This window comes from Terrapene carolina, unplaced genomic scaffold, assembly GCF_002925995.2.
Source record: "Terrapene carolina triunguis isolate 2854851 unplaced genomic scaffold, T_m_triunguis-2.0 Scaffold229, whole genome shotgun sequence".
Taxonomy (NCBI): domain Eukaryota; kingdom Metazoa; phylum Chordata; order Testudines; family Emydidae; genus Terrapene; species Terrapene triunguis.
This window is the reverse complement of record NW_020664580.1, coordinates 128,805-148,719: the sequence shown is the minus strand read 5'-3', so window position 1 is coordinate 148,719 and position 19,915 is coordinate 128,805. Positions and strand designations below refer to the sequence as shown.

Sequence of the window (19,915 nt, the reverse complement as noted above, 5' to 3'; positions counted from 1 at the left end):
GATAGAAGAATTCAGCTTCATCTACAGTGGGGTTAGGTTGACCTAACTACATTACACAAGGCATGAAACTTTTTACAGCCCTGAGTAATATAGCTAGGTATACCTACATTTTAGGTCTAGACCAGTAAGGGTCAAGTACTTGCAACAAAATAGGTGCTCTAAACCACCCTGAATGTTACAGTCAAATTGGAGGTTGAAATATAACATGATGTTCACAAAATGGAATTCATAATTTGACATAGACATATTCCCTCTTCCCCTTCTCTTCCCCATCTGTGGACAAATCCGCATTCCCCTTTGCTCCCTCTCTACAGAGGCCAATCATAGTTGCGGTACTTGCACTCCATTGTGTGTAAGGGCACAGCAGGGCTAGCAGCTCCATGTCCATCTTCTAAGGGCTGACACAACAGCTGTCTGAGACACAGTGCCTACTGGAGCGCCCCTTGAGGTGGTACATCAGATAAGGAATGTGCAGAGGATTTAAGTGGAAAGGTTAACAAATTGGAGCTCTTTCCACAAAAATGATCAGCAGTGAAATATTTAACCACGTTGACATATAAACTATTATAATCAGATTTCCAAGTCAACCATCCATCAAGATGAACTAACGTAGTTCATGGCTCACTGAGCTATTGCTTCAGACTGTCTGCAAACTCAAAAAAACACTGCCTCAGTTTACACTGTTGCTTTCACAACCAAATCAGCTAGAAATGTAATTTTATTTTTGGCAGTTTTGATTCTGAAGCACAATTCTGTAGTCAGGGCAGGATACTGAGGCAAATTCTGCAGCTGAAGAATCATGGAATACATGAGGCTGTGGTTACAAATGTATTATCAGGCCCCAAATTCTTAGCTGTAAAAATAAGCTCAGTTTCTTGAACAGTATTAAACAAGTGAAAATAAATTCAGGATCCCTTCAGTGTTCATGAATGTCCTTCATTTTCAGACCATTGTAGTCCAAATGTATTCAAAGAGTTTATTTCTAGTTTTTGAGATGATGCAGAAATGTTTCAAACAGAACTCTTTCTCCAGGAAGAAAGAATAGTTGTTTCTCGAAGTCTCATATCAAGAAATGTCTTGTCCAATCAATTTCTAATGTTCAAAATTAATATAATATATACCTTAATTAGAAAATAAAAATCTACACTGTGCTGAGACTAAGCATGAGAAATGTCATGCCAAAAGCAGCTTTTTGGAGAAAGTACAGTCTAAATTCGGGCTTAGAATGGGAATTCTCTTTCATTCTGGACTATGGAGTCACTTCTGAATCCGTAGGTAATATGTAACTATTTGTATATGTCAGGTTTCAGAGTAGCAGCCGTGTTAGTCTGTATCCGCAAAAAGAACAGGAATACTTGTGGCACCTTAGAGACTAACAAATTTATTAGAGCATATGCTCTAATAAATTTGTTAGTCTCTAAGGTGCCACAAGTACTCCTGTTTTATTTGTATATGTATGTATACATTTTATATGTGCATGCATGCATGCTAGAAGTGTTCATTCTAGCAGCAGTTCATTTTATAGCAAAAAATCAGCCCTATCATTTACACTCATTATTTATTCAAAAATTTGTGAGTCATCTACGTATTTCCCCTTAATGTCAAGATTTTTAATATCTGTGTACCAGTTTTCTGAATTCTGTAGGATATATTGTCAAGAGTTCTCCTTAACAAAACTTTATTGCACGGGACAAAATCCTGTTATCAGAACAATATTGCCGAGTGGGGAAAAATGCATCAAGTCAAGCGGAATAGGGTTCGAATCTGTGTGTATACAAAGGAGCTGGCTTATCAGGATCAGGGTAGGGTCAAAGGTGCTCAGTTTGCACTAAGCAGAAATTTGTCAATGTTAGCTGAAGCTAGGCAAAGGGGCAACATTAGGGGAACAAACTGGTGGAATCGTGGTGAGAAAAGCAGCCAGACAAGGGATAAAAATACCATTTGAACCTAGCTAGGATAGGGGAAGAGCCTCACATTGCCAGGCATGCTCAGCAGCCCATATGGAGTCCCACAGTCTGGACAGGCTCTGTGCTTGTTGCGCACAAGAAGCGAGGCCCTCCTCAGCTGCAGTAGTCGGTGCCTGTGCCACAGCTAGTCTGCCGCACCCCCAAAGGCTGTGAGAGACTCCACAACCGAGGGCAGGACCTAGGGATGAAATGCTTCTTCCCTATTACCCCACCATGGGGGTGGGGTCTCCTTGCTCGTCTGATAACAGAAGAAACAGTGGGGTTGAGTGGCCTCAGATCTATAGATCTGGCTGCCTGCTCCAAAAGGGAGTAATTGTCCTCCCCTGACTGTATTTTCATTGTTGTGCCCCCTTTTGAAATTGAATTTTTGTTTTAATCCAGGCTTGATTATTTCCACCAGAAATAGTAGGCGAGGTATTTCCTCAGGAAATTCTGTACCTAAAAAAGGACATTCCTGTATATGTACTGAGATTCTTAAAGAAAAGCATTCTTTCACTACATGCAGGCACTCCTCACAGAACCACTGGAGAGTTGCTGTCACGGTGTTTATACGATGTTGTTATAAACATAAGGTGGTATTTCAACTTTGTTCATAAATGTTATGTCATGATCTCTCTCTCTCTCTCTCTCTCTGTGTGTGTGTGTGTGTGTGTGTGTGTATAAATAAATATATAAAAACATTTGGAGTATGTCATTTTATGGGTGCTGTCTTCCATTCTCCTTACCAAAAATATGTTTCAAAAATGTGCTTCAGAGGCTAAATTCAAGTGAAGACCTTTTTGCAAAACATGATTTCAGGATAGAGACTATAACTCATTGGAAGCATTAAGAAATGCACTTTGACTGGAGCTTAGTGTGCCAACATTTCATATTTTGGATAAATGACTGGACGTGTGTGAAGATGTTTCAACTAAATCTGATTCTAAGAAATGTCGAGCTTCATTGAAGTTTAAACAGAGCTGAATGGGGTTTAGATTACAGAAGTTTGGACTATGGTTTTAAAAATGGCTAAAACACTTTCTAGTTACTGTACAAACTGGGCAAAATAGAAGAACAGCCCCCCACCACTGTATACCCCATGAAATCAATAGATTGAAGTTTTAAAGTGTTTTATTTACTGTTACATGTTTGATTCTCACAAATTGCTGTCATGTTGCTTTTTATTTCAGGACTCCGAGTCCCTTGACACCTACACCCAGAACACTCTCTCTGCATTATACCCGCCTTTTGAGGCCACAGCTGCCACTGTCCTGTGGCAGCTTTTCAGCATAGTTGAAAAGCTGTATCGAGGAGATGGCCTCAGGTGCCTAATTGATTTCCTTGTCCCTGCCAAGAGAGTCTTACAGTGCATTCAGCAAGAAACCTGTGTAAGTATAGCTTACTCTGGCAAAACAGAGGCCTCCTTTGTTCCTGACTTGGGAAAAGAGATAAGATGGAATTTAATCTCTGATCTAGAGAGCTCTTTTAGTCTAGCAAATAAAATTTTGCAGGGAACAGTGCAAATTCTAAAGGTACCAAGGAGAACAGTGAAAGAGAATTATTTACCAAACTTTTTAAAACTGTGTCTGGAAAAGGAGTTAACTTGCAAAACCTGAACAGGAAACTAGCTGCAATCTACAGAAGCTGTTGATAGTAAAATTTGGGAAGGAAAACATGGTCTTCTTTTTAACTGATAATGATTTTAAACATCCCAGTGCAGGCACTGAAATGATAGAGGACCAAGATAAAATATTTGCAATAACAAAAAAATGCATAAGTCTGGAAGGTATTTTTAAAGGGAGCAGATATTGTAGCAAAGATATTATTGTGGTTATTTTCTTTTCCAAGCTGACTAAAATCCTCGCCAGTGATGTGTCTGGAGTATGGAGCTGGCTAGGGCTGTGCACTTGGGGTTCATGGCCGCAGAGGTTTAAGTCCTGAGGGGTGACATCCCCACTGTTGGGGGAGGATTTTTCCAGTGATTGATTGACAGACCATTAGAGGGAACCTTAGAGGACTTGTACTCCTCTGTCTCAGCACTCCTGACTGGCATCTCTGATATGATAGAGCTGTCAGGTAGTAGAGAAGTCAAGACCCAGAAGAACTACCATTGCATACAAATGGCAGGTACAGGCACCCTGTCAGCTCCTCCACACTCCAAATAAGTTATCTCCCCTATTTAAGTTTTGTAACTACAAGGACTCTCTTCTGGCCACCTTCTCTCCCTGCAGCAGTTCCTCAGAGCTGACTGCAACCCTAGTGAACACTGTGTCCATGATGCAGGAGAGAAGAGCATCAATCCATGCAAAGGAGCCCTCTGCTCTGTCCATAAACTTACCACATCCACAGTTTGATTCCACACAATGATGCATAGATGCAGCTCTCATCTGCCCCTACTCTGTATTCAGTCTCGGCATCCTCAGAGCTGGAATTATTTATCAATCACATACTGTCTCTTTTGGTGCCTAGCAGCAAAGAACTTCTCTTTATTACGGTGGTCCCAACCTGAAACATAATGGGACTGTGTCTGGATTAGCTTTCCTTTGAGACATGCAATAGAAATATTCAAAGACAGAATTTTAGGAACCCATTCCTGTAGAATGGGAATCAACTCCCCTTTCTCCTTTCCATTCTTCAGCACCAGTAATAGAAACATAGGTGAAATCTGATTTTTCATTTTCCCCAAATCATTGTATGCTGTTGGAGATTTTCAGAAAATGCTAATTATTCTCTCTTCTCTGGGTTGTCTTTTCCACCTGAGTAGTTTCATTTAGATTTCTGATGTGTTTACACTTGGTAAAAGAGTATTAAATACTTAATCCTCCCTCAGAGCTTGAGGATAGACTAGATGATCTTTTGAGGTCCCTTCCAGCCCTACATTTCTATAACTTCTGTGAAATTTGCTGTCCAACTGAGCTATTGCCTGTCTGGTTTCGTTCCATGTTTCATTTTTCTCCCCCTAGCTTGGCACATTCGGTGAGCTTCCTTTTGACTCTTTGGTGCATGATGCTCTTGAATCATTCTCTCCGACCTGTTTAAAATAATAATGCTGAATGGTTCTGGTTTTCAGCATTGTCGGCGGGCTGCATGTGCTTTCCATTCCTTTAGTTTTAAATTAAAAAAAAAAGTTGTTGTTTTTTACCATCATTAGCTTCTTCCAAAGGGAACTGTTGTTGTCTTTCTGCAGACCTCCACTGCTGCAACTTTTCCTGTTTGCCGCTAAATGCCATGCTCAGCTCATGAGAACCAGAGATAGCATTCAGATTAGCAGTGATGCTTGCTGGTGGGCAGGGAGGAAAGAAAAAAGAGGTGGATATGCTTTCCCAGTATTTTTGTACCTAAAAAAGGATTGGGGTTCTGTCTGAGGGTTGGGCTGTGTAACAAGATAGCAGATGTTAGAAACCTGCCTAGAACTCCTGAAGTTGGTAAGTGTGGCTCATTAACTCCTCCCAGGGTACTAGAGAGACTGGAGTGTGTCTCACGGCAGAAGTGATAGGAAGCTAAGATAGAAGAGATCCTGGAAAGGAAACTACTGGAACAGCCATACTCAGGCAGGAAGTGTGGGCTTACACTGAGATTTAGGTTGTTTGTTGTAAGTAGGGCTCCGTGTCTGTCACAGAGGTCGCAGAAGTCATGGATTCCATGGGGTTCCTCCCCCTCAATGGGTCCCCCAACTTCCCCACTGCAGCCTCACCCCTCATGATTCAATCATGAATATTTTTAGTATCAATCATGGACAGGTCAGGGGCCGTGATTTTTTGTTTTGTGCCTGTGACCTGTCCATGACTTCTACTAAAAACACTCATGATTAAATTGTAGCCTTAGTTATAAGCCAAGCCCCCAAAAGAGGGGTGACTCTGGACACTAGGTCAAAGTCAGTGTGTACTTTTGAGGATGGAGGTAGAGAATGAGATCACTGACATACTGTTCTTCCCATCCTTAATATGTCTTGCCTTAAGTCATGCTGTATTACAGCTGCATCTATAGACTTTTGCTGTGCTCAACTGAGGAAGGAATTGAATCACCATCCTGCTTAATCATTCCTTAGCTAGCTATTGGAAGTGCTCCAAAGTAGATATGACTTACGTAATGGATCGTTTATGTACTTGGTTTTCTTTGTTATGTTTTTATTGTAGCATATTTTGTTTTGATGTAGGGTTTTTTGCGGGCACTGAGTTGTATGTGTATTTTTCCATTAGGTGGGGAAATTATTCATAAGTCATTCTTTTAAATATATTTTTAGCACCTAGCAATACACCTCTACCCCGATATAACGTGACCCGATATAACATGAATTTGGATATAACGCAGTAAAGCAGTGCTCCAGGAGGGCGGGGTTGCGCACTCCGGTGGATCAAAGCAAGTTCGATATAACACAGTTTCACCTATAACACAGTAAGATTTTTTGGCTCCCGAGGATAGCGTTATATCGAGGTAGAGGTGTATGTCTTTTTTATGTTTGCATTTTATCATGTAGTTTTGCTACAGGTATTGGCTTTCATTTAACAAATGTCTTAAGAGTCTTACAACAGAAGTATTCTCAAACAAAAAACTTGAAGGTGAAGTGAAGATTGCAGGCATGTATCAGAGTTCTGAACATGTACTACCTCTATATGTGTCTGTCACTCACTCACTCACTCAGAGACTCAGGAAATTCAAAGTTAAGGTTGCACTTATAAGAAACCCAAATATTTGAAATTATGGAAATTCCCAATTAAGATAGCCAAACTACTTTAACTCGGCACTTGTAGAGATGTCAGGCTACCATTTTCCTTCTTTGCAGATGAAGTATCAGAAGTAGATGACAAAAAACGTAGGTTTTATAACTATCAGAGGGGTAGCCGTGTTAGTCTGTATCCAGAAAAACAACGAGGAGTCTGGTGGCACCTTAAAGACTAACAGATTTATTTGAGCATAAACTTTTGTGGGTAAAAAGCCCACTTCTTCAGATGCATAGAGTGAAAATTACAGATACAGGCATAATCATATATTGGCACATGAAGAGAAAGGAGTTACCTTACAAGTGGAGAACCAGTGTTGAAGGCCAATTTAGTCAGGGTGAATGTGGTCCACTCCCAATAATTGATGAGGAGGTGTCAATATCAAGAGAGGCAAAATTGCTTTTGTAGTGAGCCAGCCACTCCCAGTCCCTATTCAAGCCCAAATTGATGGTGTTAAGTTTGCAAATGAATTGTAGCTCTGCAGTTTCTCTTTGAAGTCTGTTTTTGAAGTTTTTTTGTTGAAGAATGGCTACTTTTAAATCTGTTATTGAGTGTCCAGGGAGATTGAAATGTTCTCCTACTGGCTTTTGTATGTTACCATTCCTGATGTCTGATTTGTGTCCATTTATCCTTTTACGTAGAGACTGTCCAGTTTGGCCAATGTACATGGCAGAGAGGCATTGCTGGCACATGATGGCATATATCACATTGGTAGATGTGCACGTGAATGAGCCTCTGATGGTGTGGTTGGGTCCTCTGATGGAGTCGCTAGAGTAGATATGGGGACAGAGAAGGCAATGAGGTTTGTTACAGGGATTGGTTCCTGGGTTAGTTTTTCTGTGGTGTGGTGTGTAGTGACTAGTGAGTATTTACTTCAGGTTGGGAGGCTGTCTGTAAGTGAGGTTTTATAACTGGTTGCATACCCACATGTCTCCAATATGAAGTGTTCTGCTTTGTCACCACACTGACGTTTTGCTTTTTTTGATGCAAGTGCTATAATTTTACAATCAGGAAGGTTTGTATATGGAGCCACACTGGCTCTGTGTCTAATGAAATTTAGATAATTGTCTAGGGCATGCAGTGGTTAAGGTCAGAGCTGGATGAAGGCAGGGGCTTTAGAGGCTGCATCCTAGGGCCCCAGCTCAAGGGGGGTCCCACAAAAATAAATCACAGGCAGCGATCTCCGGGCTGCTAAAAGGGTACTCAGGCAGGGTGCCTGCATGCTGTGGCCCCACGCCGCTCCCGGAAGCGGCTGGCTGCTGGCACATCTCTGTGACCCCTGGCAAGGGGAGGGGAGGCAGCTCCACCCCCGACACTGTCCCCACAGCTCCCAAGGGGCGTGCAGAGACGTGCTAGCAGCCAGCCGCTTCCAGGAGCGGCATGGGGCTATGGCAGGCAGGCAGGCAGCCTAAACCCTGCTGCATCGCTGGCCGGGAGCTGCCTGTGGTAAGCGCCTCCTGGCTGAGGCTACACCTCACTCCCCCTCCTCCACCCCAACCCCCTGTCCCAAATCAGAATCCCCTCCTGCACCCAAACTCCCTCCCAGACCTCGCACCCCCTCCTGCACCCCAATCCCCTGCCTCAGCCCCTCCTGCACCAAACTCCCTCCCAGGAAAAAGACTTGTATACAGGGGCCACACAAAGAGCAGGTGGCTTTTGGAAGAGATGTCCTGGGGGCCATGCTTCCATAAGGGGAGCTAGACTGACAGTGGGCAAACTTGAGAAAATTGTCTGTATGTGCAGCCTCCCTCTCTTCTCCCCTGCTCCTTTCTTCTACTCACAAAGAAATCTGGTTCCATTTAAACTAGATACCAAAAAAGAAGAAGAGTAAAACTTTGGGACAGATCCTCAACTGGTGTAAATCATTCTAGTCTTCTTAGAGGGCATGTTCTGTCGGGAATTTCTGCCAAACATGGTAGATTTAAGGATTTACCTCCCCACAGTTCTGCTTTACAGCAAAATTTGCGTGTGTGCGCAGTACCTATCAAAGTGGGTAATATACATCTCCCTCCTCCACAGCATAACCTAGAGATCGGAGGCACTTTCAGGAAAGTGTAAGCCACCAATGGGAAGAAAGTATATATTTGTTCTTATATTCATTACTTTCTTGGTTGCTTTTTACTTTTGCTTTCTGTGTCTTTATGATACACTTTTTTCTCACCCTTCTAAATGAAATCCCATATCATGTGTGTTGCCCCTCATTGGCTGAAATCTGAATCTCCCTTCCCCATCACACCACACAGTGTCACATAGTCCCTTCTGCCAGTTCTGTCACTTAATGGCTTTTTTTCAGTGTCCTACTTTGTCCTGCTGATTTACCCTATGCTGACACTGAAACAGTAGTTACGGAAGAGGTATTTTTGTCATTACCTCATTATAGCCAGAAGCCCAACTTTATCTCTAATCATGCTTAATCTAGACTATCAGTAGTCTCGGTGAGCCTGTTATATCTCTCATGATGTGTTTGACTTTGCTTTGCGTTGTTTTTGTTCAGTAATGTCTGGCTTTATTTCTTTCACCCAGTATTTCTGTATTTTAGGAGCTTATTAGTGGTTTCTACTTGTGTTTTCCCATTCCAGTATTCCATAAACAGACCACTTGTCAGCATAGTTAGATTGGTTTAAATGTCTGCTCTCTCTTTATTCCCAAGCCCAAAGCATTGAAATTTTAATTTACTTGAATTTAAGTTTTCCTTCTTCTATAGACTTGACACGTTTTTGAGCCTTTCTGACAGCTCTCGTCTTTGCATAAAAATAATACAATGATTATGATTACATTACCAACAAATCCAAAACCTTTGCTCTTTATTGTTTTCCTGTTGTTCGATGCACTTGGATCTTGGTCCTGATGCATAGGTCTTACTGGACCACCGGGGCTGAATTTCTTTGCACCTTATGTTCTTTTAAAGTTAAAGGGCAAATTTCCAGCTTCTCCTACATGAGTAGGTCTGCGGAAGGAGCAATAAGGCATTTTTAGTCCACCTGAACAGGGAAACAGGCATCAGGTACAAAATATAAACTGAGGGCCAGATCCTTGTTTGGTGTAAACTGTCATAGCTCCATTGACGCCAGTGGAGCTATGTCTTGTTATACTAGCTGAGGCTCTGGCCCCTAGTCTTTCCTTTAGCACGAAGTTGATGAGCCAGCTAGTATGCTCAGTAGCTCAGCACAGTCCTACAGGGGGAGGCCAGTTGGGATGGAGATGTGGTAAGAGCCCCACCATCCTCTGTGTGCCTGCTAGAATAATGTCACTTTCCCACTGCACCCATCTGCAGCTCCCCTCTTTGGGCCTTAGGGTAGAGAAGAGTGAAAATTCCTATGGTCTGCTTCTCTCCTCCTTTCCCTATATTTCACCCCAAATGTTCCTACTTAAAGGCTTCAAACGTTGCCAAGTACACTTTATCTGATCAAACAATATTGATATCTGGGGATCTAAACAAACCAAGTTACTAGGATGATTTCCCCCGCCCCCCAAATGCAAACATGAAACAAATCTTTGAGTCCTCACACATGCCACTACTCATTACAATTGATATTCCTATATTAACGGTCCCATATTAAGGTTCTTGGCTTCAGTATTTTTCTTATGTCCTTTTTTTGGTAAACATTTGGACCAGTTTTGCATGGTGCTTCATATCTGGACTCAGTTTCCATGCTCAGCACTGCCCAGGCCTGAGCTTTAATTAGTGTCACCATTGAAAATATTGTTTAAAATCAAATGCACAATTTATTGGGAACTCAGTAATCAAACCACGGCTCACCAAATTTAAGAGACATAAACAAGTATAAGAAATATTTTGTTTTGTTGGAGTCTGCAGACAGTTGGATGGTTTCATAGCTAAGATTTTCAGATTTTTCATTTTTAATTACTGTATACCGCTATGTAACTGATAATTATATTGGAGAGAGACTGGAAACTAACTAGGTATTGTTATCTTGGTACATGGAACCCTTTCGTTTTTATCCTTGTACTGTCCATGCTGCCAGCCCTTACTTGTGCAAGTAGTTCTGATTTCCATGAGGATAATGGGATTACTTGTGTGACTATGGGTTTTGCAGGTTCAAGCCTTAAATCAAGATTGCCACATCAGTGAGGTATTTATATTTGGAGTGAGTAAATGATAACCTGAGCACTGTCAGAGACAGACCATGGAAGTGTTTGGATTCAGTATCTCATGGTTACATGAAACTGATATAATGAAGAGGGACTTTGCCTAATAGACAATAGCTGAGGTGATTATTAAAACAATTAAGGATAATCAGTCATGTTAACTTACAACCTCTTTTAAATGAGAAAACATTAATTCAGAATTCAGGGTCTCTGCTCTTTGCTAGAAATACGCAAGTCACACCAGCCTTATTAAAGTTTTCAGGGCCCAATCCTGATTTCATTGAAGTTAGTATTTCAATTGACTTCAGTGGGAGGGAGGATCAGGTTGTGGGGATGAGGGCGGTGTGAGAGGGAGGGAAATTTTTGCTCACATTTATACTTTGTGAACTGGAAGTTTCTCAGGAATGCAACTATTCAGGAAATGACTTGAAGATTTACAGTCCTCAGGCTTTAATTTACAAGGCACTGAAGGATTTATAATCCAACATTTGTCCAAAATATAGAAGCTCAGCAGCACTCAGAATAATGGATTTAATGACTATTTAGTTGTAGTTACATAATGGACAGTTCTCTTGCCATAGAATATGCTATGTACTGCATGCAGTTATTCATTGCCTCAATGACAGAGGTTTCAACCCACAAAATGCCTTTCTTCTCACCCTTGTCTCCTTTTTTTGCTGATAACTTCCAAATACCTGGCTGGGAAGCTGAACCTACCATTGCTTCCACTGGCAGTTTAAAAACAACACAATCTCCATAGCCTAAATAGATGCAAGAAAAATGAACTTTTGTTTATTTCATGATATTCAGAAAACAAATTAGAGACAGGAGTCTCTAGAGTCATTTAAAACTAGTCTGGACAAAGCATTGCGGAAGATACTGTAGATAACAGACCTGGATTAGCCCCTCCCTGGACAGTGAGTTAAATAACCCAATAGGTGTTTTCCATCTCAAAGTTTGGTAGTCTAGAGCTTTTCCTCTGGTGCCACAAAGAGAGGGAATGCCAGAAAGGGCTTTGGAAGGGTGAAGGCACAGCTCCAGCGAATCCACTATCCTGTGAAAGTGCTGTGGCATAACCGTGGAGAAACAGGAGGGCTGGGAAGAGTGCCTTTTGTGCATAGGCCTGGGCCTCTAGGGCTAGAGCGTCTCTTTCCGTAAATACTAGCCTGTGCTCCCTATTTGCTCTGCACTCCTCAGAACCCTCTTACCTGAGGCATTAATCACTAGGAAATTCCACAAAGACAATCTGGTGGAGTTGCCTGTCTCCTCCGCCCTGCTTCTGCCTGTGCCACTGTGGGACAGAGCGATCTATGAACCTATCGATTAGCCCTTCTATATCGTCATGGGTTCTCCGATTCAGTGCTTCTGTGGAATTTTTAAGCACATTGTTGCATATGGGCGGGAGGAGAGAGAATACAGAAAAACATTACTTTTCAAATGATGGTTTACAGCACTACTGATTTCTTTGTACATAAGACAAGTGTGCCCATATGTGCAACTCAAGTAACTGATCTCTGTGAGGCAGGAGATGTCAGATTGTTGCTGAATTAAGCAGAACACAGTATGAAGGAATTGGGGTGAAAAGTAACATGTTTTAGTCCAGAGACATTTGTTTTACTGTTTGTTTAAAATTTAAATAGATGCAGCTGTGTATTAATCAGAGTTTAAGTGACTTATTAGTAGCAGAAAATCGTAAAACCTAAATAAATTAAAACTTAATCATTTTTCTCGGCAAGAAAAATATATGCAAGTATTTCCAAAGTGTAACACTCAGGTCAAAGGGAGGTATAGTCTATGCAGAAAGGCACCAAACAGGATTAAACACTTAAACAGTGGATTGCAAAAGCAAATTATAAATGGCTTATGGGAAAACAAGTGATCAAGCAAAATAAGAGTTATGTTTTCCGTGTGGTCTCTGGGAAATAAGACATTTCCACTAGAACTGTGCACTTTTAACTCCCAAGACTTGTACCAACCTAGTTTCTGGTTTTGCTTCATGTGGATCCTCGGCTGTTCTGCTTCACTTTTAAGTTTTAGGTTCAAACCCAAAGAAAAAACTAGCTGATGTTTTTCCTGGTGTCCAGATGAAACCAGGCAAAAACACTGGATTTCTAATGGCTTCCACCCAAAACCATAGATCTGTTGAGGTTCACTCCAAACTCTGCCCAAGTTTGGTCATAAGGTTCATTAGCCTCAGTGACCCCTTCAGCACGTCTAACACACATTCTGAGTTTGTAACAAAACCTGCATTTATGAAAGTTGTACTGCACTAATGATGTGGCCTAGTGGATAGAGCATTGGACTGGAATTTAGGGGATCTGGGTTCTATTCCAGCTCAAATTACATGAACTTCCTGTGCCTCGGTTTCCTCATCTGTAAGATGGGGAGAATGATACTGACCTCTTTTCGTAAAGCATTTTGAGATCATCTGATTAAAAGCATAATGTGCGAGCTAGATAGTACTAAACTTTAATTGATACCAGTACACTCCTTGAGGAACTGCCATATAACTGTACTGCCACTACAAGTAGCCCTTGTGTGTATGATTTCAGACATTACTTATATTGTAGGTTGAGGTATTTTATGTCTGATTTAATGTTATCAAAGACTCTTCAGCTATGAACACTTCCATTGTATCATAGAAATCTCTTTCCTAGAGCAATAGACCGCCTTTGTGGTTGTCCAGTACCTAGGTAGATGAGCTTACTGATTATGTCATTAGATTTGTGGTTACTGAGGCAGATAGCAGGCAGGCCCAGGGGATCTTTCTCTCTTTCAGGTCTGGACAGGTGCTTTGCATCCAGAAACTATTCATTATTTTTTCTCTGAGCAAAACATTGTATTACTCTGTTGACAAAAATGCCACCACCTGTATTTTATTTAATTATTTGCTTCATTGATTTATAGAGTGCTTATTAATGTAGCAACTAAATCATCCTGTTACTCAGAAGCATGCCTGGTCTTCATAAATATGCACAGGTTTTTAGATGCATCTGAATTTAATATTTAAAAACTAGTTAAAGTGATCATAAGGATTATTATTATTATAATTAATTATTTTTAATGTACCAGAAAAGCAAGCTATTCTTCATTTATCAACCAAATTCAGGCTTTAGGGACAAATTCTGTGGTGACAAAAAACACCATCACCTAAATCAGAATAACAAATAAAAGCAAAAATAAAATGGGGGTGGAAATGAGAGGAGAAAAAACAGACAACAAAGGACAGCTCAGCGAGCGAGAAATGGACAGAAAAGTGGAGAGTGGAGGGAAGTGTATTGGGACATGGCCTAATGGTCGGGGTGAGTCTCCTTTGTCCAATCCTTCACAGATGTGCAGAGTTTTGCAGGACTCTGCTCCTGTTGCTGAAGTCTTATTTGTGGGTTTGCCAATATGACAAGACCATTGCATAGGTTGGGTGAGAAAAGGAAACCATTTCAGTGGTTAGCAGAGTGTGATGTAGCATTTTCAGAGTTGAAAAAGGCTCTGGTGACTGCGCCTGTCTTGGCCTATCTATGTTTCAAAACCCCCTTTTCATATTGGTCACAGATGCTATCGCTTATGCTTTGGGGTCAGTACTGACATAGGAACCCAAAGAACTTAAGGTGGTGGCTTATTACAGCAAAAGTCTTTTCCGGAGAGAAGTTATTGCACCACCCAAAAGGGACTCCTGGCAATGGCTACATCCATAGAACACTTTCACCAATATTTGTATGGGAGGAAGTTTGTGGTCAGGACAGACCATGTTTTCCTGCATTAATTCTTTAGATTCAGGAATCCGGAGGGCAGCTTGCCAGGTGGTTGGAAAAACTGCAGTGCTGTGATTTCTGTCTCACACAGGCCTGGACATGAGCATGGTAATGCTGATGCCTTGTCCAGATGGCTTTGTTGGGCAGTTAATTGCAAATGCTGCCCTAAGCAGGATAGCAAGGAATTGTTTGCTCAAGGGAATGTGTGCGGAGGAGGAGATGGCTGTCTTCTCTCTTCCCATAATTTGCCAAAATGTTCCTGGTTTATCCACTGTAACAATGTGTGTGGGGTTGTAGAAGCAGAGTTCAGAGCAACTAAAGCTTCCCACAGAGAGGATCCTGATATAAAAATAGTGTGTGACTGGAAAATCATTTGGCACCTAGAAAGGTGCCTCAGAATACCACAGGGGGACAGCTTGTAGTTTTAAGATGAAATATGATATAGGAGATGGGAACAACCTGTGCCAAAGTATTTAGGTCTCAGATTTAATCTGCTGTACATTTTTTAGATTATAGGAATGGTTCACAACGTTTTTTTGTTGGCATCTCCAAAAGTGCGTGTCTGGGGAGTTGGCCAGTTCTGCGTAGCCTCCGTTTTCTTTGTCAGCGGAAATTCCCCCTTTGCTGTTTGTGTGCCCAAGATAAATTACCTCTTTTTTTGAAACAATTCATGTTTCCTTGGGTTCAGTTTCAGTTTGGCAGCATTAAGCTTATCACAGACCATTTGTAAATGTATCAATTCTTGTTCAAAAGTTTTAGCATGCACCCAGATATCATATAGATATAACAAACAGACTAAGAGCGGCATGCTGTGCAATACACTTTCCAATGTGACTGGTGCATTGCACAAGCCAAAAGCCATCACTTTAAATTACCACGGGCCTTATCCTGCTATGAAAGCAGTCTTTTCCCTGTCCTTTGGATCCACTTCCACTTGCCACTACCCATTTTTAAGATCCAGTGTGGGAAAACCAGATTGAACCTGCTACAATATTCCAGGTATCATCTGGTCATGGTATGGATAATAATTCTTAAAGTGACCTCATTTAGTTTTCTATTGACCACACGTAATCTGATGCTTTTCTGTGTATGAAGGTCCTGTGGTTTCTTCTACCATATTAAATTAGCAAAGAAGTCCAAGAGATGTCTGCATTGTACTTGGAAGATTTGCATCATTTTAATATTTGTCTTACATGTAATGTATCATTTAAAAATGTTTTTTTACATAATGATTTGCTGTTAGAGTGAATGGGTGAAATTCTGGTTCCCTGAAGTAAGGGCTTGTCTGCATGGTTCATTAGTCTGCCTTAGAAGGGTGTAACTTCTCGTGCACACTTGTGTGTTGTGCACTAACTGGCCCATGAGGACTCTGCTGGAGTGCACTAAAAGTTTTCCTTGTGCACATTGTGGTGGGACTATATTAACTTTCACTAGGGAACTTTTAGTGCACACCAGGAGGGTCCACGCAGGCCAGTTAGTGCCCAACATTCTAGTGTTTACTAGAATTTGCACCTCTTTAGTGTGGACTGGTACACCTTGTACAAATGACCCTGAATGATTTCAAGTGGCCAGGATTTCACCCAGTCTCTTTCCAGTTGGTCTTCTTGTGCTAGATGTATTTTTGTGATGATTGTTATGGCTGCAATATATTTTTTTGGGGGGGGGGGGGGGGGAGGGGTCGTTCTTTGTTTCTTGGAAAAATAGTAATTCCTTCTCTGCTGCTTGACACTCTATTTCTACAAGTGAATTCTCCATATGAAGTAGTATTACGTTTCCTCAGTAACGCTACAATAACTTTTCAGGGGAGTTTGAGTATGAGTTATGCCTAGAGAAACAGCCACTACCATGTTTAGTAGCAGGCAATCTATCAAGGTCATTCTTTAGATTGATTTTTAGGGAATAGTGTTTCTTTGGTATCAAGACAGATTATTTTTAGAGAGCTTGTGAAGCTGACTGCACTAACAATTGAAAGCTGCTTTCCAACATTCCCAGCCTCAGCTTTTTCTTTCCTCTTATGCCCACTGGACCAGCACATCTCATTGTCAGTCTGGAAGTGGTTGAAAATCCTTTTTCTTAACAGTTTTTAAATCCAGTTCTGGATGGCTGGCTTCCTTCTGAACTTCTCATCACCTTTCATGGTCTCTGAAGAATTCAACAATTTGTTAAAAGTGTCATTAGCTGAGGAGCTGGGAAAAGAAGGTTTTTCTGCAAGTGAATGTTGCCTGGTTAAAGACCGTATAGTGTTAGGGATAAAACTGCAAATTTCAGCTTCTTTGTTTTTTCCAAAAATAATGAAGTAATTGTCAAAATGAGTAAATTTATAGAATAGGAATGTTACAGTAAAGTCTTGACAAACCTTTTGTTTTGTTGTAGTGACATGTAAATAACACTAGTCTCTGTGACTGTTTTTCTTTTCATCTTTCTAGTTACACAAGTGTACTTTTTTTACTTTAAAATGAAATCTCTTCATCATAAGCTATGTAACATTACTGATCATTAGCCTTCATTCCAAACAGTTAAAGCTGTTTGTAATTTTCATCTGTTACTGTGAATTTTAAACACTGAGTTTACTATTACAGAATACTAAAAGAAATAAGCTGTAATTGTGTTTGCCATGAAGAGTGACTAATTAGATTAGAATAAAAGCTGGGAAATAAATAGAGGCAGAAAAAAATAGTGAGGGCTGCTTCTTATTTTCATTTGGGTGAATTATCTTCTCCCCCTCTCTCCCCCCGACTGAATGTATATTCTGACAATTGTGTGAAAGAACTACTGGTGAGGGGAAGGGAGAAATTGTTCCTTTCTTGCGGGAATGGGGGGCAAAAACACACAACACCATGAAAGCACAATAGGAGGCGGCCATGGGGGGAGGGAAACTGTGAGGTTCCTTTTGTGGAGTTTTCCTTACATGGTACCATTGAGGAGGGCAGGGGTTACCCCCCACCCTGCAGAACCAGACACTGCATTTACTTCTTAGCAGATTTAAGGCGGGATGGTGGGGCTATGTGCCCCTAACCTGCAATCTGCCTAGGATCTGTGGCATGGGGTGATGGTACCAAGGAATCAGCTGTCACTACCCTGCTAGTGAGAATGGGGAGCTCCCCTCCGTGTATAGATCCTCTCAGAAGAATTCACCCTCCCCATCATGTCACTAAAATATTTCTCTTATGAGCTAAACAGTGTCATATATATGTTAGCATTAGTGACCACTAATAAAGAGTTTAACAGAAACTGAATAGAAAGAAGCAAGATTGTGTAGGGTGGGATTATTTTATTTTATTTTAAAATAACTTTTCTTGAAACATGCAGAGCTTTCCTTATGTCAGACAGTACAGTTTGTATAAATTACTTTATTTACAGCTGCTACAGTCCTTAAATCTTTCTGCCTGCATGTTATGACCCTGTCAGTTGTATGTTGTATTAGTTAGTCCCAGATGCAGGAGGATTCTGCAGCAGGTGCATTTTTGGCTAAGCTAACATTCAGTCTTGATATTTTGTTCCTGTACTATTGGCTTTTTTTAGTAAGGGGAAGGGAATGCACATCCCCTTTACTCTTGTAACCTTATTGCTGGTTGTTCTTTTTTAATGCATTTGCTGTTACTGTGGCATTAGTTGAATAAGTTTTAAATCCAAAAGAATGTTTGAGGCAGTCGGGCATATATGAAAATAAATGGTGATTCCAAATGGCAAGAGTCATTTGTCATTAGAGATATATAGGCAAAAAGAGAGACTGTGGAGAGTGAATGGAAATTGGAGACCAAAATATTCCATTCCTGGCAAGCAAACAGGGTGTTTCAAGCAAGTACCTTGCTCTCCCAATATTTGGAACTTAACTACAAACAATGAATCTTTGTGTAAAGTGAACTTCAGGTTCCTCTCCCATCTCTGCCCCCACCTCACCCTTTCCTCAAGATAAAGGTGTCATGGACATATTTCCTGGAGACCCTCCTTGTTTTGGTTACTCTGATACCTCTCCATCTTTACCAATTATCTGTGAAATCACAGGTTTATTCTTTTTATGCTCCTCACACATCCCCAGAAAGGAAAGGCCACTTTTTCATGCATTTCTCTGCTCAGCCTAATAGCATGCAGACATTGTGCAGTGTTCTGCATAGCCAATGGAATGAACTGATCAGTGCTTTACTCCTTTTGCCCAGGCAAACTCAGTGTTTACTTCCAAGAAAACATCTTGCTCTATGAGGCTCAGTAGGGAGAATCTCTTGAAAAAGGGATGCAGGCATAGGGAAACTGGGGAGTGTATCCAGCCAGGTAGGAAAGAGCGCCAGCCATGTGGGATCCTCAGCATTCCATGGGACATGGTAAGAGAATCATTGGGTGGGACCTACACATACAAGTTCAAAGAAGAAGGAGATAAGACCATATTCCCCAAGGAGGTGGGAAAGAGAGGGTGTGCTCCCCCTTTCAGCCCCAAAGCCTCAAGTCCTTCCTGCTTCCTAACTCTATGGTTTTCCTTCTTACTGTTTTTTTCCCCAATGCCTGATTAGATTATTAACTTCCTGCAAGTTGCTCAGAACCAGAACTAGTTTGATTTCAAGTGCAAAAATTATAGTTGATGTTAGTACAAAGCTTGAAAAATCCAAAGCCTTTCCCTAGCAAAGAGTAGAAAATTTTCCCTATAGGTCTTAAGACACTATCAATTTCTGCAAAACTTAAGCTTTCATTGTTATATTTTAAAAAAAATAATCCTTGAGCTCTTATGGTTGTAAAACAAAACCTTCCAAAAGTGACCCAGTGCTGTGCTGTCTTTCTGAGTCTGCCAGACAACTCCAGTACCTCTACTGCTACTCCTAGCTTTGCCCAGGTGACAGTCTTGTGGGCAGCAGTGACGCTGAAAAGAATCACATCAGTTTTAGTGTTACCAACTTCCACAGTTTTATCATGAGTCTTGTGATATTTGATATTTTACTTAAAGCCCCAATTCCTACAGTCATGTGAATATGAGAATATCTTGGTTTTCTTTTTTAAGGTAAATTTCTAGCTCTCATGGTTTCAGACAAAAAGTAGAAAATATTACCCCTAAGTGCTCAAAAATAAAAACCCCAAATATATTTAAAATCTTGTGATTTTTGTGGGCCCGTGTTATGATTCTGAATGCCTGGGGTTGGCAATACTGCATTTTGGGAAAACTTCTAGTAGCATCAGAGGCAGGTACTGAAGTTCTTTATAGGGGAGGAAAATCTCAGTAGTGAAAAACCTCCCCCATTGCAACAGTCAGGAAACTGGAGGAAGGGTTTAATAGTAAAGACCTCTCTCCACTCCCCTCACAGCAGCCAGGAGGATGGGAAGTGGGTACAGTAGCAGAGACATCCCTCTCACACCCCAGCAACATCTAGGTCACTGGTTAGAGGAAGAAATGGATATACTTTTG

General features: G+C 41.1%; 1 protein-coding gene across 1 annotated transcript in view; it reads left to right on the top strand.

Moving 5' to 3' along the window:
- The first annotated feature begins 1,163 nt into the window (after positions 1–1,163).
- The window catches only part of PLEKHG4B (pleckstrin homology and RhoGEF domain containing G4B), a 95,478-nt gene continuing 76,726 nt past the window's right edge, over positions 1,164–19,915 (top strand). The window contains exons 1-2 of the mRNA XM_029912484.1: positions 1,164–1,271; positions 3,137–3,334. Coding sequence (XP_029768344.1) covers positions 1,164–1,271; positions 3,137–3,334 — 306 coding nt within the window. The remainder of the gene's footprint in view (positions 1,272–3,136; positions 3,335–19,915) is intronic.